General features: G+C 40.1%; 1 protein-coding gene across 2 annotated transcripts in view; it reads right to left on the reverse strand.

Annotated features, from left to right (window-relative positions):
* Nucleotides 1-18,334: 18,334 nt before the first annotated feature.
* Nucleotides 18,335-22,720, reverse strand: part of LOC130582878 (cytochrome c oxidase assembly protein COX18, mitochondrial) — a 5,005-nt gene continuing 619 nt past the window's right edge. The window contains exons 2-6 of one of the 2 annotated variants that reach the window (XM_057381827.1): nt 21,579-21,679; nt 21,273-21,436; nt 20,285-20,397; nt 19,866-19,976; nt 18,335-19,187 (exon numbers count right to left, since the gene is read on the reverse strand). In XM_057381827.1, coding sequence (XP_057237810.1) covers nt 19,014-19,187; nt 19,866-19,976; nt 20,285-20,397; nt 21,273-21,436; nt 21,579-21,679 — 663 coding nt within the window. In that variant the 3' untranslated portion in view covers nt 18,335-19,013. Of the gene's footprint in view, nt 19,188-19,865; nt 19,977-20,284; nt 20,398-21,272; nt 21,437-21,578; nt 21,684-22,720 lie in introns of both variants that reach the window. The other variant, XM_057381828.1, reaches the window with a different exon arrangement.

Consider the following 22,720-nt stretch of genomic DNA (forward strand, 5'->3'; position numbering starts at 1 on the left):
TCACCTGACATTAGATATTCCTGCTTTGTCTAGCACAGCTACTTTTAAACAAATTCTCAWTGCAACAGGCTTCTCATCAATAGCAAAATGTAGATGATCTAAATAAAATCTGCAAAAAATAGGCTAAAAAATCTGAAACTGCATTCCTTAAACTGCCAAATATCAAGATTTTTGTCAAATTCTGGTCTCATTTGTCTAATTCTGTCACAGTYTGTTGCCTTTAAATGCCAAAATCAATAGAAATTGTCGATTAAGTTCAGAAGTTCTAACAAAGCAACTCATTCTATCCTTATGCACAAGAGGACATTTTCAACAGACCTATGTAGTCTAAGAGGAGTGAAAGCAAGAAGTTATTCATGGTATTTAATAAGGCTCTGCAGAAATTATAAAACCTTGACAAATCAAACAATTAATTAGACTGTGCAGGTTTGAACATCATCCCACAAAACCTTTTCCTAAGGATCTAATTTCCTACTAAATTTGCTCCAGCAATGACATAGAAAAGGTTATCCATTCCTGTTTATGCTAAAAGCCTTCTCAGACAATAAACTATGAGGAAATATGTTCTAAACTGAGGGAAAGCCATTTTTAGGGAGGATGAGGTTGTAAACTTCACTAAGCTCACCATACAGGACATGTGATGGCTGAGCTCCAGAAAACACATGCAAATGGGCAGAGAACATTAGCAAACCATCCTTGAAAAKCTCCCCAATACACAGCAAAAAAAATCATTTTTGTTTAATGCACAAACTATATCAATGCATAACTTTGAAATTATCATAAAGCCAAGAGGAGGTGTTGGGTCTGATGGATGTGAGGGGCAGACAGTGCTTTGTCCATASCTGATCTGCACCAGGACCAACAGGAAGAACACCAGAGAAAAGCAGGACTGCAGACAGCTCACATGTTCACACTAATTTTGATAACAAATCTGAAGTCTAAATAAGATCTCTCTCAAACACAGCAAAAACTCCAGARCCTTGGGTGTCAGGAAAGGAGATGCTGGTCCTGCCTTTGCTGGGACATTTTCCTGTGTAAGGAACATGAAGATGCCAGGTTTCCAAATGTCACTGCAGGGCTTTAAGGCAAATTATTAATTGGTGTGGTGAATAATGCTCAATTTCTAATGCAGCACAGAAACAAGATGTTTGGATTAATTTACACATAAACTCCATTTATCTCTGATAAAGTGTGATTGTTAAGCATTGTTAAGGTCCTCACCAGCTCSCAGCTCTGCTCCAGCTCCATCACTGATCCCACACAAAAGGCACTGGTGTGTGTGGATAGACCAAAGGAGCAGGAATTACCTCTGCCCTGATTCTCCTCGCAGCCACAAGCAGCTCTGCACAATTTGGCACTGMGTGCTACTGGGCACTGTGCACAGCTCATGGTGCCACCTGGGCTGGCCTASTTTGCACTGGGCTAGGAAAATACAATTATCATATTTTCCAGCTTTACTCGAGCTGATCCCAAGAGTAGCAAAGTTTCCACATAAAGCAAACAGTACTTTTGCTTTGTATCCTGCCAGTCCTTGCAAATGGTACAGCTGAGAGCAGGAGTGTTTAAGTGATGAGAGTCWTTCTGAGAAAAATGGAATAATTTGCTACAAACCTTTTCATGTTCTACCTCAGGTTGCTGTCAGTCTCAGGATAAACAGATGCATCAATCTCGCTAAATATAATAGCAATTTGCATGAAGGAAGCATATTTTTAATAACTGAAAGYTGACAAAGAATTTACTATTTATAAAATAAGAGGCATTTTTCTTGTACCTGAGAGAAATCAAAAGGAAGAAATAAAGATCATCCACTGGGAGATTTTGGGGTGGAACCCGCTACACAAATGGACACTACTATGACCMGTGTTTAATTTCAAATGGAACATATTTTTCTAAAAAGTCACTGAGGCACTGGGGAATGCTGGAATCAAGTCAGAACATGTGATCAACCCCAGTTGTGATCAGACTGAGGGCCAGGTTTGGCATCTAAAAGGATTCTTTTTCACTCTAATAGCAGTGAAAATGAAAATTGGTCCATCAAGTCCAAACCTGGCAATGGTTCTCATGGCCCTGGTGGAGCACAGAATTCTCATGGTCTGTGAATGCAACAAATGCTGAAAAAGGCTAACAAGTGACATTTGATCCCATCTCCAGGTCTGACACAGAAAATCAAAAACCTCCCATATGGATGTTGTTTGAGAAGATAGAAGGGAAGGCAGAGGACTGAAAAACTATGTACAAACAATGGTGGGCCCCATTTGGAGTTAGAGACATCTCCAYATAGCCATGGTACAAATTCACAATGGAATTTAATTCCTGTTGAACACTGGTGGCACCAGAAAAAGAACACAGGATGGGCCTGGACCCTGATGGAATCCTGCCATGGGCTGGGTCATGCTCCCTGGGATTGAGTTTGCAATATAGGAAAGCAAACAATAGAAAAKAAAAACTAGGTAGTTTTTAGAAAGAGTATCTGCTTTCTGTCAGAAAGCCAACCAATGCCTGTCACAAGAGTTTGTCAACATTCCCAGGAAGTAAAATCAGGCCACTTGCAACTGTTTACAAGCAAGAAACAAACACCTGAATCAGAATCAGACACATAAGGCTCACAGATACAGGTATGGAGGGATTACTGCAGTTACAAGGAATTTCATGAGGACATCCCAAGACATTCTTACCCACAGGAGAGACATGATTACTGTCAATATGGACATTCCCATTTCATTCCATCAATAAAACCAAAACCCTGAATACTCACYCCTAAGGACACGTGGCTGGCTCACAGATAACGCAGATATCACATTGGCTCAGTTGCACTGAATTTCCAGGATGGAGACAAGCAGATTTCTCTCTTGTACCTTTGATCCCCTTCAGRCAGCTGGAAGATGCCTGTGAAGTGCAATGACATGAACAATACAGTTGTCACTGACAGCTCTCTCTTTTGATCTTGCTGACGTAAGGCGAGACTGAAGTGGGTGCTGCCAATGCTACAAAGCCACATCTTGAACCTGTTTTTCTCTTACAAAGTCAGGGCAGTGCTAGATTCCAATGGCACAGGGCCTTGTCCAACCCTACACTCCCTGGGAGATAAGAAAGGCCTCCACTGGCCTTTTAAAATATGGAACTGCCCAGATGCTTCAGCCAAGGGAGCAAAAATGACACAGAACCAAGTTCTGTTTGTCCATTCACACCCCATCACAGAAAAACTCCCTATCCAGACACACTGTTATTAACCTAGATTAGACAACTGTGATCCAAATGTCATTTCAGCATTCAAACAGGGATACAGCACAAATGATTTACAAAATGAACTTCATAAAGACACATATTTGGTCACAGCTGCTGTTCAGACTAGACTGGAAGAAATCCAAAAACCAGGAGGAAGTGAGAGTGTTAGTGAAATAGGAGAGATCAAGAGCTTGCTTCTGTAAAGAAATCCCAGCTTTGAAATCCAAAATATTTAATCCCARCTACCAATATATCTTCCAGACCATGGGAGGCATCTGAAAAGAACACCTGGAGTCTTTGTAGACCAGCAAAAACACAGCACAACTTCTGTGTGTCCTTGAACTGAGCCAGCAAGTGACAAAACCATGAGCTTGTGCTCATGGTGGCTGCTCAAGTTATCCACAAAATCAAAGACTTTTTCCAGTGAAGAGGAATTTTAGTGATTGAAATTGGTACAGATGGAGCACTGCCGATCATATGGGGGAGGATTGGGGTCAATCTCGTTAGACATAATGGGACTTTATCCATTATGGATGAAAAGATTCAGCTCCTACTATTATGAGAGTGGATAAGTGCAGCTGTGGTTTAACCAAATTTGCAGRAGGTTGAATAAGGCTACTGAGACAAACTAGACAGCAAACTTCCAAAGGTTGCTGGAGTATTTAAAATTCCACCTCGCCTGGTGGATGCCTGCAAAACACAAATGCAATTGCCATTATGAAAAGGATTAGATTTCAAATTGCTGCTGGCTTATATAAGAATTATTGGGGCTATCAATCCGTATCATCGAGGCATAAGCTGATCACCAACTGGGATCAGGAAAAAATCCCCTCTCCTCCAAGCCCAACAAGGCATGGTGTTGGATAAGTAACAGGATATTGAGGAAAGGCAGATTAACACCTTGCTTTAAAGCATCCAGAAGTGGGATATTAGGCCAGATGGACAGTTATCTACTCAACTAATGCAACTTTTTGACTCTTACAAAAATACACCATTGCACAACAGAAATTCCCAATGATTCCTGGGTTTGGTGCCATATGAATCACTAACCACTTGAACCACTGACATTTCAGTGGTTTTACTACAATCTGTGCCTCCTGGGATGTCTCAAAGTCAGGATTTCTCTTACCCCCTCACTAATCACCACTGCAAGCCAGGGAACAATTGTCTCTGATTGCTATGGTGAAGCCATAAAGAGATTCCTGAGTCCCAGGATGTGCAGCCTTGGCTTGAGGCCTTCCCAAAATCTATCTGCATTATGGTACACTACAATTGCTGCTATTCTACTCCAAAGATCAAGCTTGAGTTGTCTAACAGAGAAAAGGTGCCTTTTTCTGACATGCTCATGTTGAAGAACTTTGAGAGAATAAGGCACAGCAAGTATTCTGCCCACATTAAATTATTYTGGCAACAAAAGTGATGAAGAAAAACACAATAAAAATGCTGCAAAGAACTTTTCCAAATGTTTGAAAGAATTTGTAACCAGCCAAGAGCTGCTGGTTCCTCACCAGACTGCTAGGCCAGCCTTTTCCTTCTTTCTTTTCATTTTCTAAASATTTTATTGGTACCTTTAAATTTTCAAGCTTTTTATAAGGCAAAGAGCATGCCTTGCCAATGACTTTTCCTCCACAACTTTGCAAGTTTTGTTTTCAGTGTTTTACCATTATTTTGAAGTATTTCAGATTGCAAGATCTTCAGATTTTGCACCATTTAACAGTTGCAAGACTCTGCTAAATGATACAGTAGTGAAACAGTTATCAGTTTAATTATCTACACAAAGACAATTTGGGAAGAGTCACCCGAGTAGAAATGAAAACCACTGACCTCAGAACCCTGCAATAGCTCACCTGCACTCACTACCACAGAAAGCAACTGCACTTCTTGTTTCCTAACAGAGAAATGTGTTAAAGATTTCAACTCTCAAGAGGGGAGAAGCTCCAGTAAGGTTGATTCTTTCCAGAATCATCTCACTGATGTTATTGGTAATTGTCACCTATTTCCTTCATGCTCATTTTAGACAACTGAAAGGAGCAATTTTATGTTTTAAAAAACAAAAGGGAAGCCAAGTGCTAAAACTTGCGGCTGCTTACATCTTTTTTGGCTGTTCAGTTGCAATGAGAATCTCTATACATGGGGTTTGAGAGGTAATAAAACTACAGTTCATGAAGACTCTGGTTCAGTTTTGCCCCAGTAATGTTTCCCTTTAATTCTGTATAAAATGGGGCAGGAGTTTTCAAGCTACTTTTGCTTCTTGGAAAACTATTTTCTGTTCCTTGCACAAAAKAAATATCTGCTTACTTATATTTTATCTGAAAAGATGTTTTCAGAAAAATACTTGGGAAATATTCAAATAATGTCSTGTAATGTCAAACTTTACCAGGATCTCTCGGAAGTTTTGGAAAGCTCCAAGCTGTCTTGGGTCACACAGAATATAGSAGGCTAGGAAGGAGTGTGTACAGCAGTGGGAAAGGCATCATGTTAACTTTTAACCACYGTGCTGGAGGAGCACAGGACAAGCACAATTCATTTCAGAAGCTAAAGAGATGAAGTCAYGACACACTTGAGCTGCACTGAGCTTCCTCAGCACTTTTGGGAGCTGTCCTGACCAGTCCCTAAGCTGTGTGTGCCTTCCCTGAAGCAGTTCAGAAGTTGTTCCCAGGACCAAAGACATGTTCATACATTCCCCTTGAGACTGGGCTCAAAGCAGTGGAATTCTCCTTCCTCCCCATAAATCCCTGATGTGCAACAAAGGACATTTTGCAGGGTTGGGAAAAAAAAATCTTTTTTAGCAAACAAATCCTATTGTTTGTTTGATTCTTGTGGTTTCCTGATGCTGGCTGGAGTCTGGGGACAGCAGTAATTCTGTAGGCTCTAAATCAGCCAATTGGCTGCCTTGGAGGCTGCTCTTGCATGGACACCAAGGAGCCTCTAACCACATTCTAAAGCACAAACTCTTGCACACAGAAAATAGCTCAAAAATTAAAAATGCTTTCATTAACACCCTGTGTGCTAGTCWGAATTCAGGCTCTCTCAAGGATTAGGAATATCAGTACAATTCCATAGCAAATGCTGGAAATTGAACCAGAAAACTCTGTGCTGCAAGTTGATACAGYATATCTGTAAATTCAACACATCCAAACTCAAACTTTCAGTTATGCAATAATATAATCTACAGAAACACTTTCATTGGAACTGCTCAAGAGCAGGCTGGATGGGGCTTGGAACAACCYGGTCTGGTGGAAGGTGTTCTGCCCATGGCAGGGGGATGGAGTGAGATGATCYTTCAAGGTCCCTTCCAACCCAAASCATTCTKTGATTCCATGATAGAACTTAATGCTTACATTTCCTTGGAACTTGCTAAAAACCAGCAGAAGATGGTATATGTTTTGTAATTGGGTCAGCACAATAAACACTGATTAAATTAATAATGGTCYTGTTATGCAAACATTAGACTAACAAAGAACTTGAGTCTGCTACTCCCCASAYCAYGGTTATTTTTYCTAAAGATTTGTTAGTTTTGGAAGYRCTTCCCACGCCTGTCGKATTTTTCGGAAACMGAACAACATTTCTTCTATGCTTTACTGGAGGAGTCAAAAAATAGCAATCCTAAAGAGGTGCAGCCATTAAAAATCATCTGCTATTTTTGGCTAGAGCGTGAAGAGGCAGCTCCAGCAATCAAGGCAGGTCCCCAGGGTGGAAAGAAGAATTCTGGCTCTTCTCCACCTCCCAGGTTATTCCAGATCCTGAGTTCAGGCAGATCTAGTATAAAACTGCACTTGATGACACCTGCAGTTTTGAAGCCAAGTCTTCTCTCTCTGCTACATCATAATTCACTGCAGCAAGGACAAATTCCTGATTCTTCACTGACATCTGGCATTCACTTGTGACCCATGGGCACACACAATGGTACTGAATCATCTCTAAGGTGMCCTCCAACACAAACCAGACTATGATCTTAAGAATTAGAGGATTTTCTACAGAAATTGGCTGCTATTTAAAAAACAAAACAAACAAGAAAAAACACACCGAAAAATACAAAAAACAACCAAACAAAACCAAACCAAAACCCCTCAAAAAAACCCCAACCAACCAAAACAAAACAAAAAAAATCCAAACCCAAAAAAACCCAAACAAACAAAAACACAAAAAAAACCCACCCAAAACCACAACAAAAAAAACCAACCAAACACAAATGCACCAAAAAAACCCCAAAATCTCTCCCTGAAATTTTCACTCAACTATGGGTTTATGCCAGCTATTGGCCTACGAGACAGACACTGCTGAACTACTAATTCTAAGTTTTGAACTATATTCTGAACCATTTAAAGATATATAAATGAGCAAGCTTGACATCATAATATATAAAGAAATACAGAGCACCTTGGATCCATTTGCTCCCCTTTCAATGTATATCAAACTGGTCTTCATTTCCCACTTTTACTATCTCCTCTCCTTTTTATGAAAATCTGCAAGTTGAACTCTCAGGCAGGTTCTTTGTCCTGCTGACTAAAAGGCCCTTTCCAAGTTTCTCATTCCCCATTAGGTGCCATAGCCTTCCCCTCAAGATACTAATTTATTTGCAGAGACATGTGAATTACAGCACTTCACAGTGCTTTAAATAATTGTTACTGAAGAGACACCAGCCAGACAAAGAGGTAAAACCTTGGCTGGGATGGTTCTGCCTTGTCACGACAAGATTTAGTTGCTCTGTTCTGTCTGGATAGTGGTAAAAACTCAGAGCTGGGGAAGGATGTAAATATCTTGTCTGGCTGACCTAAGTACTGATGTAGAATACATTTRCTGAATGTTCCAGCAGAGGTTTAAAATTTGCTTGGAATGGCTTGGAAATCGCTCTGAATTAGAGACAGTTGGTAGAGAGACAACTTCATGATRATCAGAAAAATGTTTACTTCCTTAATACATGGAGCATGACTTGCTGAGAAATAAAACCTGCAATTTCAAATTTATTTACTGACCTGACTGYAAGAGACTATTTTTAATTGCAACATTGACAGCCAGGTGACATGCAGAAAAGAAGAGTATTTGCCAGCACTTCCCCTGCAGATGTTTTTGTCCCTGCTTATCTCCTTGCTCCCTTCCACCTGCAGCAGCCTTTCTATGGCTTTCTCCTCCTTCTCCATCTTCTAGTCCATCCCTTTTCCACCTGAACAAACACCGTTTATTTCCATTCTGCAAACTGTCACAATATCTACTGATTTCTCTACTTGTCTAGAATGACTCAGGCAGGAAGTTGATCTTGGATGCACCAAAATACCTCCAAAGAAAGGCTATAAATCACAGTGCTGCTGCCACAGCTCCAGAGCAGACAGCACTGAGGCCTCGTGCAATGAGCCTGTCCTCACCTCAGCATGAGGGTTTAAGAGACCAGGGCTAGAGTTTGGAAAACTGCGTAAGTTCCTGAAAATTCCACTTTAGGATGAAGAGGAATTTTCTGGTGGATCTTTTCTGTCATAAATATTATACACAGAGGAGACTCATGTTATCTAAAAACTGGTGCATGACTAGCAATTTTCAATTTTTTATGATTATCCAGAAACCTGCACCAAATCTAAGCTAGAAACCAAGTTTTTTATTAAGGCTTTATATTAGGGCCTAAAATAAAAAAGGACCATGAGAACAGCAGTTTTTCCAATACACTAGCAGTATGGAAAACAGGAAAAAAAAATCAGGAATGCTTACTGAAAATCTAGATTTGTTTTTTCTAGACATTAAAATACTTGTATATTAAATATTAAATAAATATTCTAGATATTAAAATACAGGCGTTGCTCACAAGACAAGCATCTTGAATGATCACATAAATAAACCAGAGAAGGTACTTCAACGGCATTGCAAGAAAGCACTTAAAAAAAGGGTTGAAGGCAATTATAAAAATTTGCATTTTCAAAAGGAAAAAAAAGGAAAAATATATGAAGTATTTTGAAGATGCAATTTCCCTTTCTATACAATAGCAGTTTTCCCTTGCAATTCTGAATAGAGACATGAGTTTCCACTACAATACAGTTTAAAAACCACAATATTTTCCTGTTTCAGACAAAAAAATCACCTACTAGATCAGCAACAAAACTGCAGATTTTCTTAAGGCTCGCATATGTACAGACACAGACAGAAGTGGGTGTGCACATACGTGCATGTGTTTAGGCACTAAAATATTCTTACTATGCCAGTGTTTTCAAACTTCATTTAAAGCCCAGCCATGCCCCTCTCAGCAGTGAGGAAGCTTTAGCCAGGATGCACTATTAAAATGGTGACATCTCTGCATAAAAACAATGCTGGAATGCTCACCCAGCTGAGGGATCCATTTTCCTGAGCACTCAAACGTGGCTAATGAAGAGATTAATTCACCCCAGGTATAACTGCAAGGACTGCAGTAACAGAAAAAAGGCTGAAYATGTTTCAAGGTCAAAGTAGATTTTTTCAGAACTTCACAAAACAACTTTTTCCCATCACCTGGGGCTTCTCTCACATGAAAAGATCCTATCTGTTGTCTTTTTCTTTTTTTTCCTCCCTCCACCCCCCCAAAAAAAACCCACCGACCAAAAAAAAAAAAAAAAAAAAAAACTGCAAAATGCAGCAGTTTTATCAGTTAACTTTCCTGGGATAAGGTACAGAACTGAGCCTTTTCTGGCTATATCAAACATGCACTGCTGCTTCTCAATTTGAGGCTGTGGAAATGCTCTAATGTTACTGAGGTACCCAACAAGTGGATCCTCATTTCTCTTAATCATAAAAATCCCATGTGAGTAAAAAATACTATTCCTGAGAAAGAAGCAGTAGAGTGATGGAGCTGGCCACAAACTCATTTGGAATATTATTCCAGAACTAGTCTCTTAAATCCAGGCAATTTCACCTCACCGATTTCTTTGTTTAAATTTTCAGTATTCAGATTCCTTTCCTCATGGCATCTGCCTCAATGCCCAGGTGATCTCTCCAGGAGAATACTCACATACCAGTACATGGTTGTTCATTCTGGTTCTTGCCATGTCAGCAATCTCTCTATGGAATAATAATAATTCAGGAATTCATAATTCATCTCCTTACAAGACAGCTTTGACACAGCCCCATCATTCCACAATAAAACATACTTTTGTTTTTAAACCAGAGTTCACATTTGCAGAGCACAGGATCTGTCAATACAGTGGGGTGATAAAACCACCAATATCATTTGTCCCAAAGGAAATGGCAAGCTGGAGGAAAAYAAAAATAAGGGCAGCTTTCCTTCAAGTGCTTCTATGATACCTGAAATTCTTTGGAGTCAGCCAGGGATCCCCCTGCTTCTCAGCAGTGTCCCCTCCTCCTTCAGCTTTACATTATCCAAACATGAACTCCATGCCCACACTATCAAATAATCACATATGAAAGGGAAAGGAAGAGCATTAAATGTATTAAACTCTGGAGAGACATTTGATTTTCCTATTGCTTGAATTCACATGAGGCAGCTCAGGAAAATCAGCCTCCAACCCACCTTGCTGCATCTGGCAGGAGTCTGTCTGCCTTTCTAGGGAAAGAAATCAGTACAAATKTTTCCTAACCTGATCCTTTTAATGTGGAATTTACCAAAAAGTGTAGATTTTTTAATGGAATTGAGAGATGATAAATGATTTGAGAATTCACCTAGCAAGCATGAGACAAATACAAAAACCACCAAAATACTGTGGAATATTCAGTGAAGAGAAGCAGCTACACACAGAGCACGGGCCCTTCCCTCACACCTGGCATCTCCACATTTGGATACATGAAAAATCCCAACAGCAGAAAGCTGGACTATGGAAGCTTAGCCAAATGTTGCCTCTGCCTACCTGAAAACCTGGTGTGCTGGGGTTTGGGACAACTCCCATTAATATGGAGATGGGCAATCAATGGAAACCAATCCATAATGCCTGTCTCTACCTTTGCATGATGCTGCATCCAGGCTTTGAAAGCAATTTCAYTCCGGAAATCAAAAGGATCCATACAAAAAAATTGAATACTCCAAAGAGGAGAAAAAATTGGTGCTGTGCTTTTTCAACTCGCCAAGTTAAAGGAATGCTATTGAGGACTGTCTTACATAAATGTTCCTTGACCTCTGAATGAACCAACAGGTCTTAAAAACTGCATTAGCCAAAGCAAATTCCCACAGCAAATGAAACATTTAGCCAAGAGTGCACTGGATTTTTGTATGAGCAGCACAAAGAAAACTCCAAATGGCAAGTTAGTGTTTCCTGCTTGGGTCTAAATGAGCCCAATAAACTCGTGGTGAGCAGCTGCCAGCATCTAGACAGTAAAACTACAYCACGCTGATTCCTCCTGGAAGATGGAGCTAAAACTGATGGGAACAGTTTAAACAAGAGTGGAATGCCTGAAGTCCAGATTGCTGCTAAACACCCTATTGCTCCTCAAGGAAGGCAGAGAGCATTAGCAAAGCCATCCTAGAACCCCAAGCAGGATCTCATTCCAATTCCATCTCCTACAGCCTATCCCAGAGCCTGGTGCAGTCCATAAACCTCTGAACATCCATTATCCTGTGCACTGAGGCACAGCTGCCAGCAATGAAACTCTGTGGCCATTTAACACTGCAATGTGACACAAACACACAGGGATGAAAAAAAACACCCTGACACCTTCTATTCTGCAATTTAAATACTCAGTTCTGCAAAACAAGGAGCTTTTAGCACTTTTTGGCAAATAAATRTACATCCTTAAGTCACATATGTTCTTTGTGTTTGGATACAGATATACATGTAGTCTATTAAAGAAAAAAGTGTAATTTAATAAAAACCAACGTGTACCTGGTCAGTAAAGCAGAATTTTGCACTGATCCAGGGTGATCATGACACGCCTCAGGAGGTGAATTCATGTCACATAGAACATTAATGAGGTTCCCTRAGTAAATTCCTTAGAGCTAAAGTGTCTTCTGCACTCAGGAAAAAAAGCTCTTAGGAGTCAGGTCCTATTGTTTCCAGGGTTCAGTGAACTCCTATGACATGCAATAGAAAAATCTGCCTYATGGCTGTCCTCAGGGTGTGAAGGAGCACAAAACCCACAAATAAAACCTGCATTTCAAAATTCCTTMAYCAGTTTTGTTTATACTTCCCTACAMAAAGCTTTTACGGCATGAGACTCTAGCCTTTGGGGTGGTATATTCTTGAGTTTACAAAGATATTCAGCATTCCAACATCAAATTTTAGTAATAAGAGGCTACAGAGGCTGCAAGCTTGGAATAGCAATTAAGCTTGTTCCCAAAACAAAGCAGAAAGTCTTCACTAAATACGCTGGGGGTTTTAATCAGTGATAAACTTCAGACAGAGCTCACACAGTTGACCTCTCAGAGCTTTTCTTTTGCAACTTGAAGAACATTCTAAACTTGGAGAGACCTATGATGAGGAGCAGTTTATTTGCTCAACTTCCTCCCATAAACCAGAAATATTTAGATGGAAACAGTCAGAAAGGATCCTACCAAGCATGCTGGAATGCTTAGCCATAACCCGTAYGTTATGGAGAAAAACAAGTGTTTGTTGCTAAATCATTTCAGTATTTTTGGCAGTCATTTTACAGATAAAGCAGGAGACATGTTCCTTTTCCATGTACGCTTCCAAATCGTGGCATAATCAAAGGGATAAAAAAAGAAACAATCTTTGTATCATTCTGCTCACAGGAGGAACAAAATGGAGAAAAGGGAGAAAAGCAGAATGATTTCTTTTTTCCCACTGAAATCAATCACAGAATTCCTGCTAGCAGCAGCAGGTTTGAGACTTCAGAGAYTATCTGAAAGGATGAATTTAGATGATTCAGTCAAAGGAGGCATAAAAATCAACACAATTGGCCAAAATTTGGAAGAATTTTGGCCCATAACAAGTCCCAGTGATGCTCATCCAAAGAGCAATGAGGAAGGACAGAAACCAACCCAAATTCAGGGATGCTGACAGCACAGGAACACAACAACTCCTTTGCTCAGCCCTGAAGCACAAATCTGTGTTTTGCATTATTTAACAGCGTTAGAACATCCTCTCACCTCACAGAACCTGGGGGACAAACATAATAAAAGACTAAAGCACCAAGCAGATTTCACTTGGCCAGAAGAATGGAATTACTTTCCCCTATATTCAGCATTTCTCTGTCTTTAGGATTTTTAGAACCTTTTTAGTGATAAAGGCCTCAGTTCTGCAATTCAGTCTGATTCTCCACCCATCTTCAATACAAATTCTGCATTGCCACAAGAGCAATCAGCTTGTGACAGCAAATCACACCCGAGCCAGYCTATTCTTGTTTTGGATCCAGTCCTTGGGGAGCTGGCAGCACTGGAACAGCAAACAGCCAAAGCTCTGAGATCTCACAGTCTGACAGCTACACTGTGCCCCAGTAGGACATGTTCATCTCAACACCACCACGCTGCAAACACTGGGGAATAACTAAATAACACTGGGGAATAACTAAACCATGCCCTTGCCAACCAGAGTTACCTGCAGGACCAGCTATGCTGCATTAACACAGGAGCATCACTGCTCCTATTTGCTCCAATTCTACAATGAGTTCACTCTAAGCCATCTGCATCTGAAGGGGAAAAGGTCACCACATATTTTGTAAAAAATTGTTGTCATGTGCATAGTCAGTCTCTGGGGGCTTATTGCTGAAATCATGACTCTAAATATCTCCAAACAAAGCTTATCTCTTGGCCTTCCAGCAAGAGCATTTAAAGTGGAAAAATGCAAGACTAGCAAAGCTTTTATTAGCAAATTAATCAGAGCTTGTTTACTTTGTAAAATACAACAGAATTATTAGTTGCACTCTGGAGCAAACACTTAGGCAGTMATGAAACAAAAACCATGAACTGCACAGTGATTACTGAGGAAAATCAGAGACTCATGGCAAATGGCCCCACTTGGGAATCAATGGACCCACTTTCAGTCCCTCCCCAGTTTCCTTCTGACAAAGCTGCACCTTCTCCACTTACACAAGTTAATAAGGACCCAGTGCTCAACCRTAACTCTGGCAATGCATTAAAGAAATTCCTAAAAATAAGAAACAGAAATATTTCCAAACAGCTGAGTGAGTATCAAGTRCCTCTTTACAGAACCTTCAAAAAAATATCTTGTTTCATTATGTGGCCAGCTGGACTTTAACAAAATGCACAAAGARCTGGAGTTCTAAACTAAATCTAAAGTCAAATCCCTTTAGTTGTACCCACAAGGTTTAGGCTACATTGATATGAAACTTCCAAAAAGTTCCTCTGTGCCAGCTTCCAATTTCCAACTCTTCCTCAAGGCAGAAATAAAATGCCTAGAGAGTACTGCCACTATTTATATTTTATTAGATACATTTCTAAGCAACTGATTTCCCCCAGTAGAAGATTTTACCATTTATTTTCTAGACAGAAAGGGYTCAAGGTCACGAATTTGTCCAGAAGAAAATGTTCTCTGCCTGCAGCAGCTCCCWCTAAGGTATGCTTGATAAACCTCTATCAGCAGGAGAGAGGTCAGTTTTCTCTTCAAACTCAGGTGTTGAAAGAAAATCATTGCACTTGAGAGTGCTCTGGTACCTCCACTAAGCCTGTGAAATCAAATCCAGCCTCTCAAAACTTCCAGGAAATCTATATTTTAAATGTTATCCTGTCAGAAAGAGTTCACAGTTCATAGTTTTGCTAAACACGCTCCCAAAGTGACAAACACACACAAGGACAAACGGGAATCCATCACAGCCCTCAAATAGGAAGGAGGACCACAGCCAGGCAGATGATCTCCCCTGCTCAAGTTTAAGTTTTTCAAAACTTACTAAGATTCTACCTGAAGATTCCTAGCCCATCTCAGGTCATTTTAAAACGCAAGAGTGGAAAAGCACTTCTTGGCTTGCTTTACTTGGCTGCAAGGACAYGTTTTAATTATGATCTGAAGACATTCTCGCCCTCTTGCACTTCCAAGGATCTATCATTTACCACAGGTTTGCATTCTACCCTCTCTGGAACAACTGKACACCACTGACCAACAGCCCCACAGAAAATTGAAAATGAACATAACCCTGTCCAAACTCCTGAATCCAAAAGGCCCTTTTCCTCAGGAATGGATGATGCTGAAGGCTGGCATTTGTTTCCAATTAACATTCTTCCCRTTACACTGTGTGTGGCAGCCATTGACATTCCAAGTGGCTTTTCAACCTTTCTGTCCCCTCCATTTCACACATTTGAGCCTTGGACTTGTAAAGCCAAAATCAAGTTTGTGACAGCATCCTGAGTTCTCAGCTGTTCTCAGTAACAAGTACCAAAAGCATCTTTTTTACKGCTCAAGAGTGGATACAGAAGTGTGATTTCCTACAGGAAGGCAAGGCACTTGGCACAGTGAAATGTTTTCCCTACCTCTCTCATAGCCTGAAAAGGCCAGGTAATATTAAGCCTCAGAGCATGCAGCACAATACCCCTTATTTTCATAAGGGATTTGAGTACCAGGGATTCTGGGAGCTTTCATCCAGAAGCCCAGTCCCTGCAAATAAGGCAGTAGTGGTCTCTTCCTTCCCACTTTCAAACAAAAGTAGGAGAYTGTATTAAGTAAAGCAGGCCACAAAAAGTTATTTACCATTACTCCAAATGCACAGCTAATTAAGGCAATTAAATTATTAACAGGTACCTTGACAAATGAGTCCACAAAGCTCAACTCCTTAAATAAAGGAACATATGGATGTGTGCACTCACCCTAATGATGAACCTAATTTACACAGGCTTATTKAAACATCTCTACTGAAACCCAAAGCCCATTACACCACAGTTGGGTGCTGCAAAAATGGATCAAAATCATCAAGGTGCCATTGATGTAAAGCACCAATCCCTTRTTCTGAATTTGTGATCCCTGAAACTTAGAAAATAGAGCAAAACACCGCACTTAGGAAAGCAGCAGCTGCTGTTACTTTTAGCACTATTCTGAGCTTCAAATGAATGAAGAATATCTTATTTACCATTAGAAATCAGTCAGATTAATTAAATACAGGTAGTTTAAAAATATCAAGTGAAAAAGGAAGAATCCTGCTGCCAGCTGGTCACAAGGCTGCACAAATGGAGGGCTTTGCAAAGACAACCAGGGATTGTTCTGACACCTGCCCATTTCCCTTTGGCATCCTCAGCCACAAAGAGGGAGCAGCAAGTGAGTTCTTTTCATTATTTTCGAGCTCAGCAGTGTTGAACACTGGGTTACTTCAAAGGGGCACGGCAGCGAGGTGGAAAAGAAGTGTACACTGTGAAGGACAGCCTGATTAAGTTCTGAAACAGCATCAAGATGAAAGACAGAGGAAGAAAAATGTTTTAGTCCAGTGCTTGCCTGCCTGTCCTGGATTTTAGAAAGTGGCAGCCCTTCAGCTGACAGGAGCTGGAGCACCCCCGTGTGTACAGCAGTGCACTCAACAGTACTTCAACACTTTTTTTTCTTTCCAGAAACCATGGAACTGCGCCAAAAATGACACTTAGCCCTTGAAAAAAATTCTTGCACTTCAAGGAATCCACCCTAGYAACTCAGATTTTGGATAAAGAGTTTTGATTCCCCACTAAACAACCCCAAAGAACAACCAGGTGGACTGGCAAGGTGTCAAATTCTCTGGCAGACAGCRGCATCCCCTCCAGCACCCTGTAAAAGGTGTTGGATCATACTGACATCTCATTCCTGAATCAGACATGGGCCAACTCACCTCACCCACAGTATTTCAGGCTAACAATCACAGGGAAGTTAGGGAGGAAACTGCCCTCCTTTCTAAAACCACAATTCTTTTATTACTACAAGCTTTAGGTCACTCACTTACAATTTCTTGATTTCAGCAAAACCAGAACAGGAAGCAAACAGGAGAGGTGGGGACACAGTTAAGCCAWACAGAGTTATAGATAACATTACTTAAATAAAGTGTCATTCACAAAGAATATTGTACAGGCTTAAGACACTTCAGTTGGATTCCTCAGAGAACACAGCAACAGTTTTTTTCTGATTTCTTCTCCAGAAACCGTCCTTGGCCCTTCCACAGTTAACAAAGATTCATTTGACCTGACACAGATCATTGGATGTACCTTTGCTCCATCATTGTCTCATCAACACGGACTGAAAACAGAATAATTCCATCACCATAGGAAGGCAAASAGCAAAGCTCTGATCCTCTTTCCTAGAAACAGCATCAAACACTGAGACAAAGATTTTAGGCCAATGTATCTGAACAGAGTCATTAGCATGGCTGAGAACAGAGGCAAGCTTTGGGGATGCAATGTCTTTTCCAGGACACCACCACCAAAGGTAACAAGCATAGCAGCCCTGTTCTTGAAGTTTAGACTGCATCTTCAAGACAAAGAATGGAACATTTATTATCCAGCCAGGATATTTCAGCAATTTTGAGTTCTGCCAGAACACAATTCATTCAGAGAACTTGTACTTGCCTAATTTCAGTTCCTTAAGTTGAGGCTCCCCCTAGGTATATGCAGTGTAGCAACAACCCTCTTCCAAACCTAAATCAATGCCATAAGAAATTCACCTCCAAATACACTTTCTGGAGGAAACCTACCCTCTTTGAACTCGCAGGTATTGGGTTTAATTTTACAAGGCAAAAAAAGGCATAAAATAAAACTAAATAAAGAGAGAACTGCAAATCTAACAAAGCCAACTTCCTGCCCTGAACACCTGGGGTCCTGACAGAACTGTGAGGCCTTTTTTCAGTGACCAGTTTCACGGCCCTCTTTATGCCTCCCATGACATGTCACGTTACTTTTTTACTACAAAAAAAGGCTGTTGTAATACAGTTGTTGTCAGCCTGCCCTGTTCCCAGGCTGGGAATGTAAACCCCTCAGGTGAGACTGCTCAGGAAGGTGACTTTCCTCGACACTGCATGGAGCACCAGCTCCCTCTACCGCCATCTTCCCAAACAAAAATTCACTCTCTTACGTAGAATCTTTTTCCATCACCTTCAGCTGAGGCAAAACGACAATATGACATTCAGAGAAATYCGTAAGACCCTTTAAAATCTAAAACATTATCCCACCAGTAATGCAGACCTGGAAAGGGYTTTATCACATACGTTCTGATCTCGTTACCTGTGGGTTTTGAATTGTTAGATGCCATTAGATGAGATGCTTTTTGCYGCMTAAAYTKCAGTTTCACACCTGTTTTGGGGAGKTTTTTTGGTAAARAACATCCTGGCAGCATCCAGAAATAATCCTATCACTGATGTTCTGAGATTCTTAACMGTGAAAACAGTAAAAGACATCAGTGAAAGATCTCCAAAGGTAAAGTGCAGTGTTATCAGCACAATGACATGTGCCCTTTTTCTTCTAAACTGCTGATTTTAGTCAGAAAGTGCATCTCAGCCCTATCTGTAAAGTTTCACTAGCCTATCACAACAATTCAAATAAATGCTTCCAAGTCTGCATTAAAAATTCTGCTTCTGATTTTTTGCTAGTTTACACCACAGCAGTAGCTTGTAATCGTTTTAAAAGTTAAAATAAATAACTAATTTATGATCATTTTAATAAAAAAAAACCCCAAACAACTTCACCTTCAGGACTTACAATAAAAAAGAGGCACCATTGATGTTGTGTTCAACACTCACCTGCAAAATTTCTTAYGAGAACTCAGGAGACAAACCTGGATTTCTGGACTCCTGCAACTGCAACAACCACCCTTGAAACAAAGCTTCCCAGTTAAGACACATTTTTGCTGACCAATCGTTCTTTCTGGCCAGCCAGTGTTTTATTTGTAAAATMAATACAGAGCACATAAGTACATCTCACTAAGCAGCACCAGTTGGCTCGTGGGACAGCTCTCGTGCAGTTCATGGTGTCATTTCCTAGGGCTGTATTTGGAAGCCAAGGCAGCCACGATGTCTCTGTAGGGAGTGTCCGAGTCCGAGCTGGTTCTGGGAATGCAGCAGAGGCGGCGGAAGCGGGGAGAGYGCAGCAGGAGGCTGTGGGACAGTCCCACCAGGCTGGAGGACAGCCAGTACAGCGCCATGGACTGCAACAARGCAAGCACAGGTCAGTCCTGAGGCAAGGAAAACACACTGAGAGGCAGTTCCTCCCCAGCCACAGCTGTGGCTTCCTCCCAGCAATTGGTAAAAATAACTCACCTAAAACACTCCTCCTCTCATCTGCAATAATGGCTTCCATGTGAAATGTAACTGCCTGGCTCTGAACTCTTCTGGGAAAAAGTGTCAYCTACACTGAGGCCTGACAGTTCTAAAATTAATTCATTTTAAACTTGCTTCAACCTCTGTATTTGAAACTATAATTGAATGAGCCAAACAACCAGACACTTTATTTTTGCTAAGAGTACTCTGTGGTAGAAAACCTGGTAAAAATGACAAGTGTTTGAAGGAAGACACGGACAAATTCCTAATTTAAGAACTACACTGSTTTCCAGTTAACAAACATATGCCTATGTACCCTTGCATAAAGTTTTCCTCTCCTTTTCCAGGCTACACAAAGGACATTAACTCCTATCAAGTTTGCAAACCGTTTCCTCTTGAACAAAAATATTCCAAAAGCATCAAGATTTAAACATACACACAGACAAAGCATCTGGTTTGTTTTGAAGCACACAGCAATAAAATACAAAACACCTCAGGCATTTAGGCTGTCCTTTAAGCACCAGAATAGTCCCAGGTGAAGACCCAGAGGTCACCTCGGTACTCACAGAGGGCACTGTGGCAGCAATAGGGATCATCACCACGGACACCACGCGGAACAGGTTTGTCACGAGCTTCTGGAACCGGGAAACTTGCACTTTCTTTTGGGAAGCAAAGATCTGAAAGAGGAGAAACTCACAGTTATAAACAGGCTCTTTTTGAAATGACCAAACAGAGCATTAACACCCAAAAAGCTCATTAGGGCAGCACTCTGAAAGAAACTTTAGTCAAGACAATATTACTGAAGCTCAGGTAGGTCTGAGACATATCACAACAGACTTTGTGGAATCCTAACAAGACACCTACACATTAAAACACACAGAGCAGATTATTTTTCACTTCTGCCCATTGCATTTAAAGCATCTGCAGCCACCTTTATGTGCAAGCCCTTTTCAGTCACCACTGATGTTTTATTCCACCAACKTACCTCCACCACCAGCAAATTCACCAGCCCCAGGGAAACTGGCAAAATCCATGTGGAATCAGGTGCTGTGAGGTCTGTAAACCACAGTGCTCCTCCTGATGAAAACTGTTCTTGTACTACAAGAAAAATTCAAAGAAAAGCACACAATTCAGTATAATTTGCTGTCTCAAGTGAGTCAGAACTGTACCATGTGTTAAATCAAAGCACACGAATTTCTAGGTATTTTTTATCTACATGCTAAATACAATTAAAGCAGAATTTGTTGTTTTAACATTCTGCTACCAATATAAGTAAGAGAAGTGAGAGATATAAGCTGAAACCCAGCTTAGCTCACGACAGCCACTGACAGRTACATCTGTGATAAAAACTACTTTGATCTCAAATATTTTACAAGTCAACGAGRAAAATAAGAATGCAATAACCTACAGTGTTTATTTCCTGGTTTCGAAACCATTACGTTTTTCTTAGTAACTGTATGACTAGCTACATTTTTGCTTAAAAGAACAAACTGTAAACTCTTGTCTAAAAAAAATCACTACTTTTTTTTATTTAAAAGACAAGGCGAATGAGTGAGGGTTTATTTCACATGGAAGAAAAAAATGCAATTAAAAGTGAGTGTGCTGTGACATGTAATACTAGTATTGTAGTAATGTTATATGTAATATATGACATGTAATATTAGTATTGTAATATTAGTATTAGATAATATTAGCAGTGTAATATTAGTATTAGATAATCCTATATCAGACTAAAACTAATTTCAAACTATATTAATTATTTATTATATTAATTAATTAGATTAATTTCTACATTATTTATTAGATTACATAGACTACTTTCTATATGAATTATAATATATGAAGTTTAAAAATTCACTAGCTGACCATCAATATACATCAAGCTCAGGATATTATGTTCTTTAACCAAGCAGGTGTCTGTGAAAGCAGTGAGAGGATAAGAAGTGACAATTATATAAGATCAGATGCAGCACCTGCTGAGCTCACAGCACCGACGCTGCAGTTGCGCAGAGCCAGGGACACGCACACCCACATGGGGACCTGCACCCACAGCAGCAGCGTGGCTTTGAACGGGTGGCAGTTGTCACGGATGTACAGCTCCGTGACGAKCCTCCGCATGTTCTTCGAAAAGTGGAACCTTTGGGAGAGGAAAAGGTCAGAGCTTTAAAATGGACAACATCTGAATGGGAATAGAATAAAGAAATAAATCATAGGAAGGGAAAGAAAACTTAAGCTTTGGGCCAGAACGGATTCAGGAAGTGTGGACAATCCCCTCGTACCTGGCCACCTTTTCAGACCAGCCCAGCTGTTTTCCACGCACTGAAACTTCATAGCGAAGGCGCTTGGCGATTTCCTKAATCTCAGGCTGCAGGTTTTCCAGCTAGCTAAAGAAAAGGAGAACTGTCTGGGCACAGGGACAGGGAACAATGGCTCCCTCTCCTCACCTGTTATTAGTTATCCCTGATCATTCAAAACCTGAACAAGTATTAACCTTATCACTGCAAAATTTAATATCTATACAGGAATTAAACATAAACATTGCCACTATGATTTAATACCTGTACAGGCATTACATTTATTAATCACCATTGTATGATTTAATACCAGCACACATATATACACATACAAGTACCACACACATTAATTATCACTATAATCTAAATACCCGTACAGGCATTACATTTATTAATCACCATTGTATGATTTAATACCAGCACACATATATACACATACAGGTACCACACACATTAATTATCACTATAATCTAAATACCCGTACAGGTATTAAATCCTGTGAGGGAGACGTTGATCTTGTCAACCTCTTCAMCTTTTATCTTTAAACAAAATAACCACATGAAGGTAACAGTGACAAGTGTAGCAGTGCCCAATAATTACAGTAACAATCAAATATATTCTGTTAGCATGGCATGAAATAAAGACAGAATTTCACTCTTCATATTTTACTTTTTTTTTTAAGAAGAAAATGAGTTCTACCACAGCTACCAGGGCAATTCTTCACAAGCATCTTTTTGCCTGCATTCAGACTTGTGATCATCTACTCCACTTAAAATAACCCAGCTTTAATGCCACCTCAATGATAAATAAATGACAATCATAAAAATTCGTAATAATATACWAATATCACTATATGTAATAGCAAATGTATATTACAGAATGCATTATTTATAAAATAGTATATTTAATATATTAATATAGAAATATATCGTGTTATACATATAAATATAAATTAATATTTTATATATAGATAGAAATGTAGAAATAATAATATATATAGAAATAAAATAAATAGTAATAAAGTGAAGGCCATCAGGACACAACTTGGCGGTCACCAAAGTCACTACCCGCAGCGTAACAAATCCCATAACGCTACAGTGTAATAGATGCTCACTTTTGCAACCAAA

The sequence above is a fragment of the Malurus melanocephalus genome, unplaced genomic scaffold (assembly GCF_030028575.1).
Source record: "Malurus melanocephalus ecotype Western Australia unplaced genomic scaffold, MMel_1.1 scaffold_533, whole genome shotgun sequence".
Lineage (NCBI taxonomy): Eukaryota > Metazoa > Chordata > Aves > Passeriformes > Maluridae > Malurus > Malurus melanocephalus.